At 39.3% G+C, this 22,507-nt stretch overlaps 1 protein-coding gene and 1 long non-coding RNA gene across 3 annotated transcripts in view; one reads left to right on the forward strand and one right to left on the reverse strand.

The window, feature by feature from the left end:
• LOC137861836 (uncharacterized) overlaps positions 1-22,507 on the forward strand; it is a 244,903-nt gene that overhangs the window by 703 nt on the left and 221,693 nt on the right. Inside the window, exons 3-4 of one of the 2 annotated variants that reach the window (XR_011099883.1) lie at positions 16,583-16,707; positions 17,994-18,066. The exons of the other annotated variant lie outside the window; for it this stretch is intronic. This is a non-coding gene — a long non-coding RNA (uncharacterized lncRNA). The remainder of the gene's footprint in view (positions 1-16,582; positions 16,708-17,993; positions 18,067-22,507) is intronic. 2 annotated transcript variants of the gene reach the window in all.
• Positions 20,882-22,507, reverse strand: part of CHST8 (carbohydrate sulfotransferase 8) — a 131,652-nt gene continuing 130,026 nt past the window's right edge. The window contains exon 3 of the mRNA XM_068693380.1: positions 20,882-22,304. Within this exon, the coding sequence (XP_068549481.1) occupies positions 21,156-22,304 (1,149 nt within the window). The 3' untranslated portion in view covers positions 20,882-21,155. The remainder of the gene's footprint in view (positions 22,305-22,507) is intronic.

A 22,507-nucleotide genomic window follows, 5' to 3' on the forward strand; every position in this document is an offset into this window, starting at 1 on the left:
TATGGGATGTTATTTTTGGAGTGAACTTGTCTTTTGAGGTTGATAACAAGGGAGCAGGTCTCCTGACAAACTAAATTTAAAGGCAATAATCGAAGTTGGATTCGGTAGGTATGGTGACTGAATAAATTAAGCCATCTAAATATCTGTAAACTCCAGAGTTTCACGCTGCATTGCAAAGCATGGCAAGCTTTTCTCAACTGTTGAGTTTTTTTTCTTTTTTTTTTTGACCGAGGAGTAGTGTACCAACAGTGCTGACACTTGTCTTCCCAGAAATAGATGTTTAATCAAAGTGTTTGAATCTCTAAATCAGATTGCTGTTTCTTAAATGCTTTGTGGCCTATACAAAGTAACAGAGTAGCAAATTAAATGTTGTTTGATGAAGAGAAATACTCCATTCCTAGGATAGAAAGTACACAGTATAGGGAATTACTATTCAGTTCTAAGAAAATGTTGGAGTAAACTCCTTAAATAGGAAAATAAACACTTAATATTTTGCTTTAATCAAAAAATGTTCCAACCACTGCTCTATGCGGAGGTTTTTGTGCCTCTCTTTTATAAATGAAAAAAAAAAAAAAGTAGTTGGAGGCCATGGCATTGTTTTCCTAATGATACCCAAAAAAGCTTGCCAATCTGCAGGTGACGTTCAGAATTAAAACAAGATCTTTGAGCATTTTGGAGGAAAAGGATTATTGAATCATGTGAGATTACTTTCTGGTTTTCTGAGAACAGTAACTGTTTTAAACAAAACAAAAAACACTAGAGTACTTCTACTTTATTTCACAAATGTTTATTATGAAGGTTCTCTCTGACTATGCAAGGTAATTGTTTTTAGGTACTTAGTAGATGGTCGAAAAAAAATGTAAGGGGCTTATTTATCAAAACTCTTCTGTATGAAGATAGTTTTGGTGCTTTTGTCATACTTTTAGTCTGTATGCTGCATAGAACAATTTTGTGAAAAACGCTGATAGTGCCAGACTACAGGATAGAGAAGTTTTGTGAAAATGCTACTGTTATCAGGGACAACCACTTGCCTTTGCATGGCTTGCAAATTCTGATCCTCTTACAGATCTGATGATTGTTTTAACATGGCCAAAAGCAAGTAAGAAAACAAAAACCTGATGGTATTTCACAGTGGAGTTAGCAGAGAACAGCACTTGTGGTGTTCTAGGACTCCTATTTTTCATCTGCTCCCAGCTTGAAAAACATAATATTAGTTCAAGAGCATATACAGGACTGTGGTTAACTGTTTACTAGACAAATTGAAATGTCACAGGCTGCATAAAAGAGTATTTGATCCATTGTGGAGCAATTAGGAAAGCAATAATTTCAGGACCAAAGCTCCCAGTTCATTCACAGCAGAGCTGCTCCAGCTAGGACATAGGCAGCTTTTGATAGGAAGTAATGGGGTGGTGGAAGAAAACCCGTACTTGTCTCTTTACAGGGGAGAATTACAGCATCCTTGCTGTACAAATAACAGCACTTAACTATTTGGTTAGCGTTGTTGTCGTGAACCCATGTCCTTATTGCAACTTAAAACGCTTAATTGTAATTCCTCCCATGAATACTTAATGGAGCTATACTTCAGATTGGCTTTGGTCTTCCCTGCTTATGTGGATATCTGGTGATCTAGTGGATATTTTTTTCCTCAAATTTAGACCGGTCTCTGTTCACCTACAGTGAACTTGGCCATGCAATTTAATGCTTTTTCTTTGTGCCTCATAGTTAGTTATGCTAATGGAGTAATAACTGTGATATTTAATGTTTACAGTGTTAATAGGAAAACATAGTAGCTGTGGTTTATTGTACTGGAGGTTCTTAGTATGTTATTTATAGATCTAAAACCTACAAGATATGATATAAAAGACTTCAATATGAAAAATGTAACATTTCTGAGCAGACAGTGAGAAAATTGCCTTTTAGAGGTCAAAACTCCCAATGCCTCTGGCAACATGGCCTTGATGTCATTTGACAGGGTGGAAACACAGCCCTTCATGGGAATAAACAGCCAATACCTGCATGATTCATTTTGTTAGGAGGGTTCTCCCATTGTTGCTAGGCAATATTTGCTAGGTGGAGTTTAAAAAAAAAAAAGCCAACAACCAAAAAAAGAAACCCTAAGCCAACTGCTGTTTCGTCAGATAAAATACTTCTGTAAGTTGCCTTACTGTTGGGGTTCATTTTGTTTGTTTGTTTTGATAAGGTGGTAATTTCTCCTTTCTGCAGAATTAACGAGAAGCAGTGACTGAATCCCTGTAGATGCCTTCCCCTGTGAGAGGCAGGGAAGGAAAGAGGTGGGAAAGGGTTGTCACCTGGTGAGCGGAAGGATTTCTTTTTATCTTCCTCCTTCTGTACTTAGAGCTGTCTGTATGGAAATGCTCATCGGTTTTGTGATGTGCAATTCTTACAGAAGAAGCATGGCAGAAACCAGCAGACATTCATTTGAAATGATTTTCATTCTCTGCATTCTGGAATGGACTTGAAAGCAGGTCTCAGAGGCAACTTGTATGTACCAGTTTGTCTTACATATTTATTTATGACAGACTTGAATCTTCAGGATGGTATTCTATCAAGTGACATACTCACTCAGTGTGATGTGTGTCTAAAAATAGGTCATTGTCAAAGGACAGGGAAGAAATTGTATAAATTCATCAAACTAAACCATTGCAGTCTAGTATGATAGCACAGTGAAGCTGAAGTAATTCTGTGTTTGAAATAAACTTTCTAAGGATTATTTTTCTAGAATAATATATTAGCATTATATATATCAAAACAGGAGAAGGCTGATTGCAGACTGTAAGATATCTAATGTTAGTGGGTTACTCCTGGCACAGCAGTTTGAAAATTGTTCTCAAAGTAGAACAAATGAGAGGTCATACCAGAACATAACAGTATTGGACCAAACTTTACTCTCATAGTTAAAATACCCTTGAGTTCAAATAATTCATTTCTGATAGGTTAAATCATACCATAAAGCATTTATTTAATGTGGGATTTAGGTGTTTTGGCTGGAAAATAATGTTCCTTTTGTGTGCATTTGGCCAATGTGAATGGATTTTTCTCCCCTCTAAAGTAATGACATACTTGAAAAATAAAACCACGAAGAAAGGCACTGTTTAAAAACATGACATATGGAAAGGAATTCTTGTTCCCTTAAATAACCTGTTGATGTGTAACAATGTGTATTTCTGGACTCTAAGAGTTATTCAGATTTTTCTGGTTATGACAATGTAAGCACTACTATTTAAATGAGGCCTGTAAACATAGTTGCACAAAGCAGCACACGTTCTGTTGCTTAACTGCCGTGTTTTTACTGCCAATCAACTGGAGGGACTGATATTTAGTGAAGGATCCTCTGTGGAAGTGGTCAGTAAGGGCACTAATATATCTATGTTATGTGATAGGGTTTGAAGTTACCAGGTACAGGAGTAGGCAAGAAATAAAGGAGAAGTGTGACATCTGGTGGAAAGATAGCATCAGGAAGGAAAGATCTGTGAATGATAAACAGGCTTTCGAGGGAGAGAGGGAGGGGGGCTTAAAAGTGGGTTGTGTGATGTGTGGAGCAGTATGTATACCACTGCTGGAGACTGAGATCATCTCCAGTGCATAACCTCACCCACTCATATCACAATCATATGGTATTTTCCACTTAAGCACGGGTCCTATTGCCTTTGGATAGTACTGGTTTTCCTGTATTTTTCTTCTATTTTAATGTTGTCATCTTATTTGCTAGGACAATACATTCTAAGAGTTGCGTATCACTGTTGACAGTGACATTTCCATTATTTGGGGACAAACTCCCATCTGCAAATTTTTGCCTGCTTGCTCACAAATAACGCTTCTTGGGAACTAGCCAACTCTTGCAGGGAAACCATATAGTGATTATCTGACAAATCTGGCATTTCAGCCTTCCAGTTCCATCTGGGTCAGTCCTGACAATGAGATGGGAGAGACCCAGCTGAGGTGGTTGGCTTCTTCTTGGTCTGTCACACCGGGCATGTAACAGCACCATGAGTGAATAACATGCTCCTTCAGGTAACCAGATTGCTGGAGTCACAAGCTGGGGCATACACATCAACTGTGATGTTTTAGTACCATGATGAGTAAAATGCATTGTTTACTCTGAAGAGTGAACTGTTCTGCTGTGCTAGCAGAACTGCAGTGCATTAGTCACAGTTCTTATTGATATTCTAAATGAGTCCAAGTGGAAGGACTTGGGGAAAGAGGTTGCTGGTACATTCTGTGCCATTTAGTTTAGTTCAGTGTTGAGCTGTGCCTCTCTGGTCTACCTCTTCCTCGTGAGAATGGCAATAATTACACTTTTCTGTGTGTTTGAAGTAGGTTGTGTAGGCACACTCATAGTTGTGAAACCACATCAATTAAAAGCAGTTAAACTCTGTTACTGTGCTGTCATATGAAGACTGGACATAGGCCAAGCTTCAGTCTCTTCCTGAGACGCTTGGTTTATGTTTGTTTTATCTTGGGGGGAGGGAACAAGGCTGTGTTTTCCCTCAGGGAACCTAGTTACATCCATTAGTAGCTTTCAGATTACTGTAGGGGCATGTAAATATAGGAATAGTCCTATTAAAGAGGAACAGTTACTCTAGTTTAATTGTCTTGACATCCCAAATGAGCGACACAAGGTTTAGTGAAGTTGAAGCCTGATTATTTTAAGAACTCTCTAGATCTAGCCTAAAAATCAAACCAGAAGTCTTGGGGGGAGAGGAGGAGTAAGGGAAGGGTTTCCTGAGAATCTGTTGCAAAAATTTTCTGATAGAACTGAAGTTAGTGAAAGCTGGATATGAAACTTGATTATGGAACTATACCACTGGATGCCACTGTTGCTTCATGGAATGTCATACTAAAATAACATTGGCTCTGCTTATTTGAAAATAGCTGCTTTTCCTTTACTCTTCTTAGTTCTTTCTTTATTACTTGAATCTCTTTTCATATCAAAGGAAAGGAGAAATCATGCCCCACGTATTCTCTCCAGCAACATGGTGATACGGTTCCCGTATCTAGAAGTGACAGCTTGTCATAAGGAAGAAAAAGGAATGACAAAGTTTTCTTTTTCCCCCCCTTCCTTCTAAGGTAAAATCTTCTTGAAAAGAAGAAAGGTTCAGATGAAAGAGCAGCCAATTTTCCTTGCAACTAAATTCCTTCTCTCTGGCTCTGAATCTTGTATTAATCACACCTAGATTTGGACACTGAGACTTTATTCCCATTTTTATGTCATCGCAGAGAGCAGGGCAGAGGGTCATTCTTGCAAATACATGTTTATTTCCTTTCCAAAGGGTAGGGCATTTTGTACTTGTAAGTGTTTTTTGCTGGTTAGAATTTCTTTCTCCTTGGGGGAAGTGGGGAGGGTGAAAGTCATCAGGTAAATCTTTAATGGCTGTGTGTTTTCACAGGTTCACTGCTAATCAACTGATTAACAACTCTTGGTCTTTCCTCTATGTCATACAGTGTTTCTTATTTTTTTGTTCTTTTTATTGAAACACACCCATACATTTTTTTAAATGAAAAGCAATCAAAATCCAAAAATCTGAACCCCAGTTCTCAGGTTTCTGTGTTTTTTTTTGTGTGTTTTTTTTTTTTTCCTTTTTTTTTTTTGGTATTTTGTGCACCTAATTCCAATGGGAGAAGAAAAATATATAAGAAAACTGAGATACTTAAGCTTTTTCTGTCATCATGGTGGTATGTGCAGTGTACTAGCATGGCTTCTTCAGAGACGGGGACCACCTTCTGCTGTGTGCCTCCTCTGTTGGGTAAGCCCTAAATGTTAGTGGTGCCATAAAGTGCTAGCCTAATTAATGACAGTAGAAATAGGGAGGAAAAGCAAACACAATGGGAATGATGTGTTGAGATGGCTCTGAAGGAAAAAGACAATAACCATGTAGCCCTGAGAAAGCACGTTTATTCTGTCTCTGCAAGCTGGGCGGGAGAAGGCAGACAGCAGGGCTTCAGCCCCGAGGCCTTGGCAGTGCCATGGAAACGGCACAGGAGCACCACATCCCTCCGGCACTCCGGGCCTCGTGGCTCTGCTGCGGATTTAGAGGCAGCAGCACCCACGCAACCTGTGTGGGGATGCAGGAAGGGGAAGGTTAAAACGCGTGTTTGCTCTGCTGCTTCACATCTGGCTTGTAAGGGGAAGGAACAAGTAAATGTACTAAGTTTATTGTCAGAGATGGAATAGCAGCTGCAGCACAATCTACTCCACTGGATGTCTGATAGCCAGAATGGTTTAATTACGCCACTGTTCAGTGATAATTCTTTTCTCTCTGGAACCTGGGCTGAAGTTTTGCCTTGATTAGACTTTGTAATCAAAGTTTTCCAGTGGTCGGGACTGAATGCTGCTTTTAATGTTGTTGGAGGTACCGAAGGGAAGCCTGCCAGCAGAGCTGCTACTGCTGTTGATGCCACAAAATTGTAGCGGTGACCCAGATAACATTGAGACTGACACAGTAAGTTACAGTGTCAGGAGAAATAAATGTCTCCCACAGCCCCTCACAGAGCTCCAGCTGTGCTGTGGTACCTGCCCTTAAGCCCAATCTACCCAAGAAACTGACCCACTGCTGACAGTCTGGGGCTGCCTGGGCTTTGCTCAATTAGGAGCTAGTTGTATATGTGCATTCAGAAAATGCACAGTGCTTATAGGTATTTGGAAGGTAGGGTTATTTAAGGTGCTTTTTTAAGGACCTCTGCAAAATGGTTGACTGGGCTTTGCCATATGTATTAGGAATTCCTGGTGGTCATCTAAATATGACAGCTCTCTGGAGAGCAATTTTGTGTTCTATCCCCTCATCCACCACCTTCTGCCCAGTTTTTCTCTGTCCTATACCTGGGAGGGGGCTATTGTTCAAATCATGCTGGGTTTCTTTTCCATCCTGTCATCCTCCTTAACGAGGATCTCTTCTCTGTCCTGAAACCACAAGTTCTCCTTCATATTATGCCATACAAAAAGAAGGTTCTCCCTATTCTCATTGGCCTGCATCAAGAGTGATTTCATTGCTGCAGGGTACCATGTGGTGATGTTGTGGGCTTGCTCAAACTTGAGATATGTGAGGCACTGCAAGATAGAAGAGGTGGACATTTTCTGCTTCTGACTTGGGTATCTTTGGACGACATTCTAAAAAGAATATTGCTGTGAGAAAAATAACTAAATGAAGTTTGACTGTTATTCGTGAAGGCCTGGGCTCTTATATTTAATGTGTAAACTGGTAAAAAAGCAAGTAAGGTAGAATAGTAAGTTATTCAATCTTGGGTATTGAGACATTGCTGTGGGGTTAGCAAGCTACGTAGCATACATGTACAGGGAAGCCAGAGAAGGGTTAAAAACAAGCGTTTCACTTGTATGCCATGTAACCTGTCTGCTGCCTCTTCATTCCCAGAGTTTTTCAGCCCATGTCACTTCCAGAGTGACTGGATGCAGAAGGCTGCAGCTGAGCACTGCTCCCTGGCTTCCCTGACTTGTGTGTGTATGGAGAGATCAGAAATTCATGCTTACATGCTTCTGCAGTCTTGAGTTCCTTTTGAGTATTCCTTAAGTGTTGAAAATTCAGTCCCTAATGCATCAAGAACTTCTTGAAGATTAAAAAATCATTGATTTGTAGCTGTGCCTATTTTTGTGTACTGGGAAGCTTAACATCTATCTATCTATGAACCCCGGTGCCAGAAATGGCAAATAAATGTTCTGTATCTCTTACAGGAAGCAATAGACAAAGAGCAAATGTGTTTTGGAGCAGAGGTTGCGAGTGTTTCTCCATGCCACAGGCATTGTCAGAGTTGTGCATATGGCTCTGTATGTGTGTTCATAGCCATAAATCCATACAAAGCAGAAGCCAATTGGTTTTACCCCATGTAAGCCTCCACTTGCTTATTTATTTGAAAGCAGCAACTCATTATTTTTTCTTTATTTGTAACCTTCACAACTTAATGTTTATATAAATCTTAAAGGTGACATCTTCACAAGGTAGTTCTTCTCTCTGCAGTCCTTCCATGTCTTTCATCCTGCTGCAGCATGTTAAGAAAGTGTCAATGTGTTTGCAGCCCCCTCTTTTATTGGGGGTGGTTTTTGTAAACTTATCTGGCCTCTTAGGAAGATGTTGCATCCTTTGGCTGCTGGTATATGGAAAGTAATTTTGTTCCAAATGCACTTAACTCTCTTTCAAGTGGTGCTGGATGTGTGCAGCTCTTTGCTACAAGTTTCTCCAAACTCTCAGAGGAGATGTTTTTTTCCAACAGCTCCTAGCTGATAAGCAGTCACTATCCTGTGATAATCCTGCAGCCACTCATTTTGTTCCTTCAAGCTTCTGTTCCCATGTAGCTAACCTAGTCATTAGTCAGATTATTATTTAAGCTGATTGCAAATTCTGGTTTGGACTCCTTTTGCTTCTCTAGTGAGTGATTAGAGAAGGCATTTTTCCAATCAATCCGTACTGTTAACGGAAATGTTATCACTTGCAGAAGATACATTTGGACACTTGCAGATTCTTTTTTCTAAAGTGATTGAGTAGTTCAAGCTGAAGCTTGTAGCACACTCCTAGAAACTGTTAGCTTTGCAGTACATTAGATGTGTAGGGATTTCGTGCTTGTGCTTGACAACATGAAAATATTCCCCAAAGATGTTTTTTTATATCTCTCCTGTCCTCCATTGTAATGAATTTAAGTTCTTGCTATTTCTGCTAGGGCAATATTTCAAGTGCATGAAATCATTGTTATTATAAAATATTTTGGGACTTAAGTTCTTAGGTGAACATAAGAGACCAAGGTAGCAGATAGTGGTGAGATTGCCATTGTTAGGAAAAAGTATTTTGAAAGATAAAATAATCATAAGTGTCACTTCTAAAGCTGTCCAACCATGTGTTCTTAGATGAAAAGAAGCAGATTAAATCCTTGATTCAGTTAGTATGTGGACTTCCCTGAACATTCTGGGAGCTGGAGCAGAGTTAATAACAGAGGGTCAAAGAGAAGACTGGCTGGTTATTAATCTTAGTTTGCCTGTGGAATATAACTGAAGAGTGTTTTCTTTTTTCATCCCCTGAACAACAATGCTATGAAACTGTAGGTTTTGCTCAAATCTAACTTAAAAGCAATTGAGGAGAAATAACGAAAGCTGCAATATTACATCTTTTTTTTTTTTTTTTTCACTCTCCGCAAGGAAACTTGCAGGGGAGAAGACTTGCTGTGATTCAGATCAGCTGAATACTAAAACAGTAAAGATTTAGTGGGACTGCCAGTCTTTGTCCAGGTCTGAAAGCATGTGTACAGGGGGAGTCTAGCTATATTATATTTGGAAAGTAGAAAGCATTTGAAAACAAATGAAAGCTGCATTGTTATAACTTCATCCAAAGTATTTAATCATCTGAGATAAGAGAATGCAAAAGGGCTAAATGTTGCAATCAATATCTTCAGAACTGCAGTTCCACGTAGAGAAGCACACATTCTGAATTGGTAAAAGAGTTGTATTAATTATATGGCATGCTACACTACACACGAACACCATTAAAAAGTCAGCCTTTATCTTAAAACACTTCCAGTTCCTACTGTCCTCATTATTAACATCCATATTCTATATTAACGCTTCTGGCAAGAGGTAAAAGACATCCAGGGTGAAAAGAAATTAGTTTCATTTTTCAGTAATTATGGGGAAAACTGTGTTCGCTGGCTTTAGTCACCCTCTCAAGTTATTCTAATGCTGCTGGTTAAAAAGATCCTGATCTATGGTGTTTTGCTAATGATCAACAGTTTTAGAAATGACATATTCCAGCAGCACAGCCTCTTATTACTGGGACACTTTTTCCCTCTTGGGCAGCTGCCAGATCTTTCAAAAAGACCGAGAAAGCTAAAGGAGGGTAAGGTTTTTAAACTTGTTACTACTATTGCTTGAGATGCAGACTAGTGTTTCTAGTTTTCAAATTAAAGGCTACATCCTCCGAGACAGGTATTTAAACTTAATCTGTCTGAGGGGAAAGTACTGTTAGTATCACAACTTGGTAAAGGAAGAACCACTATAGAGTACGACAAGAATTAAATGGAAATGACAGGACAACAGGCTAAGGTGGTAGCATATTACAATGTGGTGAGCTCTATACAGATAAGAAAAATCTTAATTTGTCACGTGTGTTTTCCTGTTTTAATTTCGGAAAGGTCTTTTGTTTTGTGAGGTGGAATGGCAGCTGAGTAAAAGGTTGCAGTAGGAGGATGGTAATGCATTTTGAGAGATGCATACTGGAGAACTGAGTAGGTACCTGCTAATGGGAAACTGGAATGTGTAGTTGATTTTTCTTTTTCACTATTGAAAATTGGGCTTATGCTGCATTTGAAAAGATCAGTGGTCAAAACAGAGCTGACTACTATATTGCTTTCTTCTAGAGTGTAGCATGTTGCTGTTGTAGTAAACTGCTGGTACTTTGTCTCATATGAATGCTGATTTATTTATTTCTTATTTTTTTTTAAGTTTTGAGAAGCTCTGACTTCCCATGCATCCACTTACAGTGTCATGCAAAGAATAAATGGCACGTAAAGTGACATGTTGAAATGCAAGTGAGCAGTAGCTCGGGTACTTGAATTGAATGACCATTTTCTTTTGTATTAAGTCCTTGCATATCTGAGTGACTTGTGTAAATAAGTGCATTGGTCAAGTGGCCGTGTGCCATCTGTAGCCATTTGTAGAATTTCTGAGGTTTTGTTGAGGGTTAAGCCCAGTAAGCAGCTGAGCATCACATAGCCACTCATTTGCTCCCCATCACTGCAGTGGGGGAAAGAATCAGAAAGGGTAAACCTGAGAAAATTTGTGGATTGAGATAAATACAGTTTAATAAATAAAGCAAAGCTTCTTGTGTAAGCAAAACACTGAATTTGCTTGCTACATCTCATTAGGCAGACGATTAGCTATTTCCTTGAAAAGGAGGGCTTCATCGTATGTAATGGGTACTTGGAAAGACAAACACCATGACACTCAACATATGCCCCTCCTGCCCCTTTCTCCTCTTTCCCCCAGCTCTTATTACTGAGCATGCCATATGGAATGGAGTATCTCTGTGGTCAGTCTGGGTCAGCTGCCCTGGTTGTCTTCTTAACGTCTTGTGTGCCCCAGCCTACTTACTGCCAGGGCAGCATGAGAAAAAGGTGGCTTTGAGGCTGTGCAAGCACTTCAGCAACAGCTAAAACATCCCATGTAATCATCGCTACTTTGGGCCCAGTCCAAAGCACAGCACCTTACAGGTTACTAGGAAGAAAATTAGTTCTAACCTGACCAAGACCAATGCATGCTTTCATTGACATTTATGCTTGGAATGCAATGTGGTGTAGAAAAACCATTGTAAATGGTGGTGGAGTGAATGGATGGTGATACTTCTTAAGAACTGAATTTAGTTCACAGAGAAACAAATATTTTCTTGCTGGGGTGGCTCTTGCCTTGATGCCCCTAAGGTTGAGTTTGCAGCTGTTGATCTCAGACAAACTTTGTTGTGATTTTTATGTTGTGAGAACTAATCTAAGTGCTTAATTTTTATTACACTTTAAATTGTACTTCAGATGTTCTTGTCTGTAACTTAATTTTTGAAGTAGTTCTGTAGTCTGTAATGGGGAGTTACTTAAGCTTCTTGTGGTTAGTGTTGTACTTTCAAATGAAGACAGCATCCTTTGTCACCTTCTTTCTGAAAGAACAGGCTATTTCCTTAAAGGTATTTCGTGTTTGTTTGCTGGATAATACCTTTATGAAGTGTCAAACTTTAAATAATTCCAGTCAAGGAATTGAAGTAGATCTTAAAATATTTTTTTCCCCACCAAGGTATTTTATTTTTCCAAAATAGGAATGTAGAGGTCTGCAGATATTAAAACTTCAGCAAGATGTTTTACATGGCTAGTTTGTACCCTTCTGTCACCAGATCACCTACGTAATTAAATGTCCTTATCCTTTGATGTTACAGGCAGGCATCGGGATGCAATAGAAATATATTGGGACAAGCTACATAAGACTGCCTATAGAGCATCAGAATTGTTCTTCTACTTAGTATGAAATCTTGCCTTTGGCAGTAAGCTATACTGAATTCTTCAGAAGGGAATAAAAGGGAGAACCTTTCTCTAAGCAGGAAGTTAACTCTGCATGCAGAGCTGGTATGGGTGGATTTCTACCTCTTTTCCATTTGGTGCTTTGATTTTCTTTCCCTTTGTCTGGACCATCTTCTACAACAGTATTAGTTATTCAGTCCTTTGGAGAAAATCAACAAAACCGGTGATGGTAAACTCCATAGCTGACCAAATGCTGTATACACTGATGTTCCTGTTTTATGGTAAATACTGCAAGATTTCATGCTGTAATGGTACTGAATAGGGTAAAAGGTGCAGTGTCCTTTTTAATCTAGTGCTTGCTGAAGAGCTTTCTTTGATCAAAGTTAGTGCTTGTTTCAAGGTGTTTGATAAAAACTTCTTTATTTATCCTAAAAAGGTATGTACCAAGCTATTATGTATTTTTAAGGTAGTAGCATCACTTTCTGTCATTGCCTGCATCCAGGTATCCATCTGTCTTACCAGGAAAAATAACCTCCATAGCTGAGAGGAACACACAAAGCAGTGCTGCTGCAGGACCAGTCCTGGTGAAGCTGCCCAATGTTGTGGTAGTATGTTCTCCCTTTGGGTGGATCCTGTAAAACTTCTCCGAAGCAATTTCTTCCTTTGTCCAGGGGCTCTGCAGTGCCCTTCCCCTCCTTTCAGCCTGTAACTGGCTTCTTGCTTGGCAAGGGTTCTGCACCATCTTAAGGGACCACTGAATGAGGGCATCTGTAGTGGGCCTGGTTCCTTTCTTGGCTACCTGACTTGAATGTAGGGGTTAGAGGTGCAAGTTTCTACTTTTCCCTGCAAAGTAATCTTGTAAAGTGGTGTTTTGTGAGGGCATGTGATCTTGATGGATTGGGGGGAAATGATGTAGAAAATTTATTACGTGTCAGTGAGGAGCAGAATTCCTTAGGTTTTTAATCTTTGAGTTCTCATTTGATTTAGTCAAAATCTTCCCCTATGTTAGTTACCAGTGAGACTTAACTCTAAAAATGTGAAGACTTGAGGGTCTATCTGATTCACAGGAGGAGCAGTATCAGCCTAATGGGACCCTGGTTGAAACTTTAATTACAAGAAGGCAGTAAAAAAGAAAGGCAGTTAAAAAAAAAAATTCCTCCTTATCAAATTGTGTTGCTAGTTTAGTCAGGCTAAAAATTCTACTTAATCTTAATGATTAGTAAGAGTTCTTCATTTCTGTGAGATTTATAGTGGTGTTAAATAAATTACAAATTATTGAGGCAGTATATTAAAGGAGATCTAATCAAGATATCCAGAATATTGTGACATATTTAAAATCCCATAATATTTAAAGAAAAAAAAATTTGGAGGGGGTAAAAATACTTTATATACAATTAGTGGCAGTGTGATTAATAACCTTGGGCTTAGATTTGATGTCTTCCTTTGGGAATTGAGTTTTTTCTCCTATATCTCTGGAACCAAATATGCCTTAATTACCAATCAAACAGTCAGTGAAGGCAGAACTGAAGTGCAGATGTATATACTTGAATTCACATTAGCATTTCTTCCACAAACCTGGGTTTGCGAGGCTGAGTATCTTCACAGGTGTTAATTGCGCTCAAATGATGTGTGTCCATGTTATGAACACTGACTTCCAAAGCAGGCAGACCTGTTTCAGGTCATATGTTTATGACTCATGTTAAACTGTGTGCCCCCGGCATAAGGAGGACACACCTGTTGGAGCAAATTCAATAGGGCCATGAAGGCGATGAGATGGCTGGAGCACCTTTCCTATGAAGATAGGCTGAAAGACCTAAGGTTGTTCAGTCTGGAGAAGAGAAGGCTCTAGGGAGACCCTATAGTGGCCTTCCAGTACCTAGAGGGGACCCACAAGAAAGCCAGAGAGGGACTTTTTACAAGGGTGCATAGTGATAGGATGGGGGGTTAACACTTTAAGTTGAAAGAGGGTAGATCTAGATTAGATGTACAGAAATTCTTCGCTATGAGGATGGTGAGGCACTGGAAAAGGTTGCTCAGAGCAGCTGTGGGTGCCACTACCCCTGGTAGTGTTCAAGGCCAGGTTTGATGGGGCTTTGAGCAACCTGGTGGGAGGTGTTCCTACCTGTAGCAGGAGGTAGGGATTATGTGATATTTGGAAGTCCTTTCCAACCCAAAACATTCTATCAAAGTCAGTTGGATTGGAAAGCCCAGAGTTTTGGAAGGTGTTACTCCAGCTTGTTTTGCCAAACCAGATGTATTTGCAAGGAAACTTATTTCTGAGGTTGAAGCTTCTCCCATTCTTGGGAATGGGAGACGGTGTTCAAAACAAGTCCTTATAGTAATTTTGGATATCAGTTTCTCATAGTTTATGTGAGCAGTGAGGGAGAAAGAGCTTCTTGTGGAAAAGGTAGAAAATGGAAATTTGGCATATGCTATTTGGGACCTTTCTGGGTAATGTAGCTTTCTGGAAAATAACTAAAAATGCATCTTCCATGGGAGGGGGCAAGGGTTCAACTGAACTGCACCAGTGTAACTGAACTCATTTATCACTGAATTAAACTGTCACTACAAAGCCCTTTAAGTTAATTGGAGTGTCCAGATACCAATGAAAACCCATTCATTTAGAAATAAGTTTCATCAGAGATGCAACACTTCTGAGTATGTACCACCTCCAGTGTGAGATGAATTTTGTCTTCAGTGTCTTGCTAGTCCAAAGTGGCAGTGTTTTGTTATTGACTCTGCTGGGCTCTCCTGTGCAGTCATAGGTATTGCAGCCTGTTTAGCCTGACTGTAACAAGTTGACTCAACTTGCTGTCACTTTGGCATTGATCGAATTATTTTTTTCTTACCATCTTCACAATTGCCTTTACCTAGATATAGCTTTAGCAAGTTGTTTTTCTGTTCAACTCAGTTACTCCAGAGCAACTGGGTAATGGTGGTCCAGTTAGCATTGGGCAAAATGTTTAGGTCAGTGTCATGATGCTATTTTGGAGCTAGTAGGGCAGAAATAAAAATGTGGAGTGTTTCTTTTTTAACAGGGTTTAATAGAATTTTGCTGGCCTTGTATTTTGTTTCTTTGCCCTTCCTGTAATCAAATCACTGGAGTTTCAGGTTGTATATACTATCCTTTTCTCTTGTGTTTTACTAAAATTGATTTTACAACTCATTCATTACAATTCATTCTTGAATGCTTTTGAGCAGTGAGTTTTGGTCAAGTATGGCTAGGCTCTGCTTTTTCATTCCAAATAGCTATTTTTGAATCTCCTCATGAAAGAGCTCCGAGGTAAATACTTCTGTTAATGACTGGGCTCCACAGACTGTAACATGCACCTGATGTTCAATTTTGGTGGAATGATCTAATGAAGTTCTCAGACTAATCTTATATGATAAAAATAAAATCCTTTTGTGCAGAGATAAACATGGATAAATTGTCAGATTGATAACCTGTCTCATGTCTGCTGCACTTTCTGCACTGCTTGAAATGGTCACTGTATGCATGATTTATTAAGACAGCATCACCTTGATGAGTATATGCAGTGTCACTTGGGCAAGATTCATGTCTGTATGGATTTCAGTGGAGGACTCTCATGTTAGACTGTATAAATATTGTAGCCTCTTGCTCTATCTACTTTCTGTTCAGATTTCCTGTGCTGTGGTGTCTGACTTCTGGTATTAAGTTTCCTTTTCTGATATAAATGGAGATATTACTAGAAAACAAACAAACAAAAAACCCACATCTGGCTAAGACCTTTCCTGTAGCTTTAGATTAATTAAAAATAAGGCTTTGATTTCAGTGAATGAAATGCCATGGAAAAAGTCTAATGATCACACTGTTGTGAGGAATAGTTGAATACTTCTCAGCAGCAGATATGGGGAGATGTGTGCAGAGCAGTTGTAGGAAATAAGATCCAGTATCAGTCAGATAACTTGAGTTAGACCTGATGAATTTTAGGCCAACTCTCCCAGTTACCTGCCCTAAGCATTAGTATACTCGATGACTACTACTGGGTGTGCCAGTGTTGTGAATGAAGACTGTAGAAACAGTTCAGCTGTTTGACCTTTTATAGAAACAGACAGCTAAAACCGTGCCCTATGGTCTTCAGTGTGTGCATCTGTACACGGGCTGGCATCACCTTTGTGCGACTTCTGTGGCTACGTCATGGTACCCAGAAATGGTTATGCTGACTGAATGTACACTTAAAACAATGATAAAATAACTTGTTCTTGTGATCATAATGTACATTAGTCTATATCTCTGTATCTGAAGGTGAACTGTAGCCTGGAGCTTTCATTTGTTAGCAAAGGAGCCACCTCCACTAGTGTTTAATGGGTTGGGACAAGCTCTTATAATGCAGTCGCCTTAGGCCATTGCTTCCCATGCTGCTGCTCCCTCTGCTTGAACATAATCTTAACACCTTTTGCAGCTGGTGACATTACTTATATTTGGATATGTTGAGAGGAAATTTCCTGTATTAAGTGAAAATAAATCTGGACAGGAATCCTAGATAGGGAGAGTAACTGTGGAAAAGTTGGATTGTGAAAGCCTCTTTCATTTTTCTTAACTTGACAGCATAATTTTAAGCTCCAAGAAAAAATGATGACACTGCTAGAAAACATCACGGATAGTCTTATAAAGCAGAATGGGAAACATAAGGCCAGCAGTATTGTAATAGAAGAATTCAAGTTTCACACAAGGTAGGTATGTAATGGAAAAATTGATTTCCGCTGCAGTTCTGTTCAATTGTCTTCAGCTTATTTAAAAAACAACAACAAAAAAAGCTGGTGGCAAAAATGGTGCTGATTGCAGAACATGAAAGAACTTTCACAGCTGGGTAAAACTCACCGTGATACAACCTGCCTGGAAAATGACATTTAAAGACTTGCCCCTGTGGAAGGTGTTGCATCTCTATGCTTCTTTCTACATGTAAGTTAATTGTCCGTTGAGTTAGGTGTAGGCATGGGACTTCCAAAAGTGTTATTTTTAAACTAATTATTTGGAGTCCTTTATTAAACCAGACCAGAAAACACAATTTTAAAGGCTGAATGTTTCTATTAGACTAGTCATAAAGCAAACTTTTATTCTCTGGCATGAGTCACAATTAACTGTATTAGTTGCTTCATAATACATTATCCAAATAGCGTGGTTGCAATAAGCAAGGCTTAATCATGTCTGTTTTCCCATTTGGTGTCAGTATGTTCTGTGCTGTTTTGTCCTTACTGCTTCAGCATATAACACTTCTGCATACTTGAGGATTTAATTGAAAAGTGGATCTTGTGCCTGCCATTCTTAAAACTTTAAACATGCAGCTAGACACATGGCAGTTTCATTTTCGTCACCTTTATTTGAATGGATAGGTCTGAGAAATTTGGGCAAAAGCGACTTACATGTGGCAGGTATCAATTGTCACGAGTATAGCTGTTGTAAAATCTGTCTCATACTGGATTCCAGCATATCGTGCCATTAGAGTTGACTGTTTATAGGCTTGTCTGGTAGGCACCATTGCTGAAAGCTAAGAAAACTGCTCACCCTTCTTAACCAGTAGCTGCCTTCTTGGGATGAAAAGTAATTACATGCATCTTGCCATATGAAGCCCGGGACACTTCCCAAGTCATTGTTTAAGTGTGTGCAGGTGCCTGCTGAGGCTTTGAAATCACCACAAGTAACGCCAACCTGAAAATAATCCCTTGAAGCAATATCAGCTCAGGCAGGCTGTGCTGTGACTTGTCTCTCATGTTGTGCTTTGAGGAAGAAAAACCTACTGCTTCATGCAGATGCTGCTGTTCTGGTATCACTGGAATTAAAACGAATAGATTAGGCTGCGATTTGCATGGTTATGTTGCTTTTCCAAGTGTTTGGTTGGACTGTGCCCAGCTACCTGTGTGATTTCTTGCTGGGAGGAAGAAAATGTCTGTCAATGCAGTGATTTCCAGTAACCAGTGCCTATAATAGCAATAATTAAACTTTTTATCCAGAATTCCAGATAATGTTGCACTACTTGAGCTGGCCTGACTTGTAAATATTGCACAAAGAAACAAAGATCAACTGTTTAATAGGTAATGAATGTTTGATATTACCTGTATTCATTTTATAGTTTATGGAGGAGATATTTCTACTAATATGTGTATTCTTACACCAAAGTTTTTGTTTTGTTAGATACCTTTTAGTATAATTTATTTGCACAGACTTTCCACGTACTTTGTATGCGTGTATGTAAGTAGATAATTATACAAGGATCTATGTGATGTGTGCTCATGGTTCTGTTGTCGGTAATAGCATTGCCCAAATGGGAGATACAGTGCAAAGAAACGAAGCATTAATGTACTGTGCAGTACGAGCAGCATGTGCGTTTGGACCTTTCTTATGCTGTGTGTCTGTCAAAAATGAGAGCATTTGAACTATGAAAATGGACTTTCTCTGTAAGTTATTCACCTCCCCCTACACACAGCTTGCTGTAACCACACACATCGTTTAAGTCTATTTTTATTTGGGCTAACAAATGATTGTTTAAAATAAAATTTTGCCGAAACCTACATCTTCATTTGTCATTAAAAACTTTATTCCCCCCAGTGCCATTAGCTTCTGTTGCAGTAGTACAGGTTTTTAAGTAAAATAGACTTGGGGGAGTGAAAAAGCACTTGGGGGTAGAAAAAGCATCAGGTCTTGATATAAGAAAGGCAATTTTGTGGGTATTTTTTTCTCCACTCATACAGTGAGCACTTCGTGTGAATTTACCACCAGAGTGTTTCAGGTGTAAACATGACCTTGTGGCTCTACCCATTCGTTTGCATATGTAGACTCAGGTGAAAACATGGGGTGAGGGAGGAGGAAATAGGAGGAGAAAGTCAGGTCTCTATGAATCTAGCTGTAGTTTAAAATTCTTTAATATTTCCCTTAGAGGTCTCTAAAACTAGCAGAGGGCTGAATATAAATGTTTTCTAGCTTTGCTTTGGCCACATCGTGGAGCTAAACTATGAGCCTATGTGTTCTCTTCTGCTGCAGCAGTGCTGGAGTAAGCGCCACTGTGGCTCTTCCCTCAGTGGGGGTTCACTTGCTGGCTTGAGTGAGTTCAGTGCTACCATGCAGGAGCAGTGCTACCGTGCTGTGCCATATAAAATTGTGATAAAATCAGACTCTGAAAAATAAACTGAGGGCTGAGATATGTATTATACCCATTCCTTGTTTAGGTGCCTTTGTGGCTTCCTTACCTACAGGTAAATAAATTACACCGCTTGAGTACTACCACTTCTTAAAGCACCTAATATCATTAAATAAGGATGGCCTAACACAAAATTCCCAGTGGTGTTCTTGACTATGCACAAAAAACCCTTCCGCCACTATCAAAATAGATGCTCTCCTCTGCACTAGAAGAGATTAAGGTGCCTAATTTTCCCCCCAATATCCCTCAGTGTGATCTGTTGAGGGAGGTTATCAACAGTACTTGTCTGACAGAACAGCCCAGTTGAGTAGCCTCCAGCCTATTTTGGGTTAACAGAAAATTACTTTGAAAAGGCTGTTCCCTGGTCATGTGAGCACATCGAGCATCTGAGTGGGTGGAAAGGAGGACAGGAGGCTAGGCTAGCTGCAGCAGCAAGGCAGGGATGAGGAGCAGGAGGTAGACAGGGAATGGAATGGTAACTGGCTTCATAGAACAGTGCAAGTTGTTACCTTCCTAACATGCACAGCTCTTCTCTGAGCAGAACAGGTTTGTGGGAATGAAATCCTGATGTCAGTTACGTGAAGCATTTGTCAGTAAATTCTCAATACAAACAGTTTTTTCCCCTACTGAAGTGTTACAAAGCAAAAATGACATGGGGTGTAAATACTTGTGATGTATGAAACTAACTGTATAAATGAATTTCTATTAATTTGGTCCTGTAATTACAGAACTATCTGGAAACAGCTGGTTCTTAGGTGTTTGTACGCTTGTACAGTGTAGGTTTTAGTGGATTTCTGATCTTGGTCGCAAAATGCAAACTATAGAAATAACTGAGGCATTCAAGTTTAGCATTACTGTAGAGCTTAAGACTTGTTCTAATATGGCCTTCCAACTTTTATGATGAAATCATTTATTCCAAGTGATTAAAGAACATGTAGACAAGGATACCATATACAGAGTTGGTGTGAAGACTTACAAGAGCAGTAGAAGGTCTGGTATTTGATTATCACGAGAATTCTTCTAGATAAAAATGTCTCCTATGAAGTATAGAAAACAAATAGCTGAACTACACCACCTGGAATATTTTCGTCTTGTTACATCAAATGTAATTGTCTGCAGCAAAGAAAAGAATTATCCTGTTGGACAGGAAGTTGCATTTACTCCTGCTTGTTACTATAAGGAAAGATGTGATACTCTTGGTGACTATAAAGATTAAACCAGAGATTTATGTTAATGCAAAGGATTAAAAGAATCTTAATAACATGCATAAAGATGCAAATGTTTGCCTGCATTTTATCTGCTTGCAGATGAATTTGCCGTAAGGGAAATACTGAAGGGGGAGAACACATCCTCTCTCCCTGAATTGCAACATCTGGTTTAATACTGCACTCGCATGGTGACTGAGTGTTAGTTGTCTTCACCAATGTTTTTGAATAGTTTGATACTTCCCTCATATTCATAATTTAGGAGAAAATAACTATGTGACCAACTTCAAATATTCCTGTTCATTGTATGGCTTCGTACTTTGCGGAATTTGATGAAACATACATATTTCTTAGTGTATTTTTTTTCTTGCTACCTTGTAACTTTCAAAGACTTGTTTTTATAAACAGTACAGAACTTAAAATATTGGCCTCACTGTAGAGTTGTCATCTGCATTGAATTCAATTTCAAACTGTCCTCCCAGTGCAAACACAAGCCACACCAGCATGGAAAATTATGTGCTTTATTTGGGAGCCCTGACGTATAGTATTACACATGTATATACATACACTTCACATGGAGAAATTATAGAAAAATGGTTTGAAAAAGGAGGCATTTAAGGTGAAGGTGTAAACATCACTAACCATTTATGTTCTGTTTCGAGTTTGTTTTCCTGCTCTTCAATCAATTCTTTACTAACAGAGGAGTGTATATAAACAGAAGCCACCTGGATTTGTTATGCAATTCAGCTGATGTGATCGTGGAAGTGTCCCAGCTCTCAAATCAATACAAATCTTCAAAAGGTTTTGAGTAGTTGAACATCAAATAATCCATATAGTAAAAGTCATAGCTCCGTTGTCTTTGAGAAGGAGAAAGCTGTGCAAAGTATTGTTGTGTAATTTTAGTGGTAGTTCTTTCTTCATTGGAGTGCCTATCTTTGAATTTAGGGAAAGTCAAATTTTGTGGAGCACCAATTAAGTGCAAGAAGAAGTTTGCATCTTCTTCCATACTTTCAAATTTCCCAACGAAGTCATAGTCTATTAAGCATGGGCTGCAAAGCCTATTGACATGATCCCAGTGGATATCCATACCCACTGGCCTGTGTACGTCCAGGAGATATTGAATGAACTCTTTAAATTTGACACCAGAGCCTGTCCTTAGTGCTTCTTTGGTGGCGTTGACACGATACCTGGAAATTATAGCTTTGCCAAAAACCGGGTGATAGTAATTGTTTGGATGTTCAAACTTGTCCCGAAATGCAGACACCAGCTTTTCAAAAGGTTCACGAATGAAAAGCATCTTGGTGTAAGTGTTGAGCCTGTGATAGATTCCTTTGCGATCAAACCCATCCAGCCTTTTTAAGTAGTTTCCATAGTGCACTGTGTTGTGCTGGATGTCCTTTGTGGAAGCAGCCAGCCCATTGAGAACCATGAGCACCCGTTTCCAGTTAGAGCAGCCGGCTTTTGGAACTTCGCAGTACAGAACTCTGTATTTATCTTCTACAAATATTCTAGAAACATGGTAAGGAGTGATTATTCTCCTATTATTACTCTTGTACTTTGAACAAGTTTCCCTCATTATTTGCTTTCTTTCGCTTTGGATCTGATAGAGAGTTTTCCACTTGCTGTTACTTCTGTCCTCGGATTTCAGTGTGGGCAAGTTGAGAGTGGAGCTGTTCATGGAAATCAGGATTGGGCTCTTTTTAATTACGAATCTCCTTCTCCGTTTATGGAGCCTGATAGAATTAATTTCCTCACCTTGCTGTTCGTAGTCTTTCCCCAGCGTTATGCTGCTTTGCCGTCTGTCTGTGCTCTGAAGCTTAGTGGGCACGTTTTCAGCTGGGTGTAATGAACCGCTCAGCTTTACCGTCGCTATTCCATCTGCAGTATTTTTTCTTAATCTTCTATCCCAGTTATTGCTGGAAATGCAGTCCTGATGGAAAAATAGATGAAAGATGTTACTAAATGAGAAACTGTTTGTCACTATTAACAGCTTGTGCAACTTAATGTAGATCTATTCGTACAGCTCCGAGTGCATTGCCGAGAGTCCTCGGTGCTGTGCTCACACGCTGGTAGCGACTTTTCTTATCTTGCCCTGTGCTTATGTTCATTCCAAAGGCTGAGATGAGCCTGAGG

The sequence above is a fragment of the Anas acuta genome, chromosome 10 (genome assembly GCF_963932015.1).
Source record: "Anas acuta chromosome 10, bAnaAcu1.1, whole genome shotgun sequence".
Classification (NCBI taxonomy): Eukaryota; Metazoa; Chordata; class Aves; order Anseriformes; family Anatidae; genus Anas; species Anas acuta.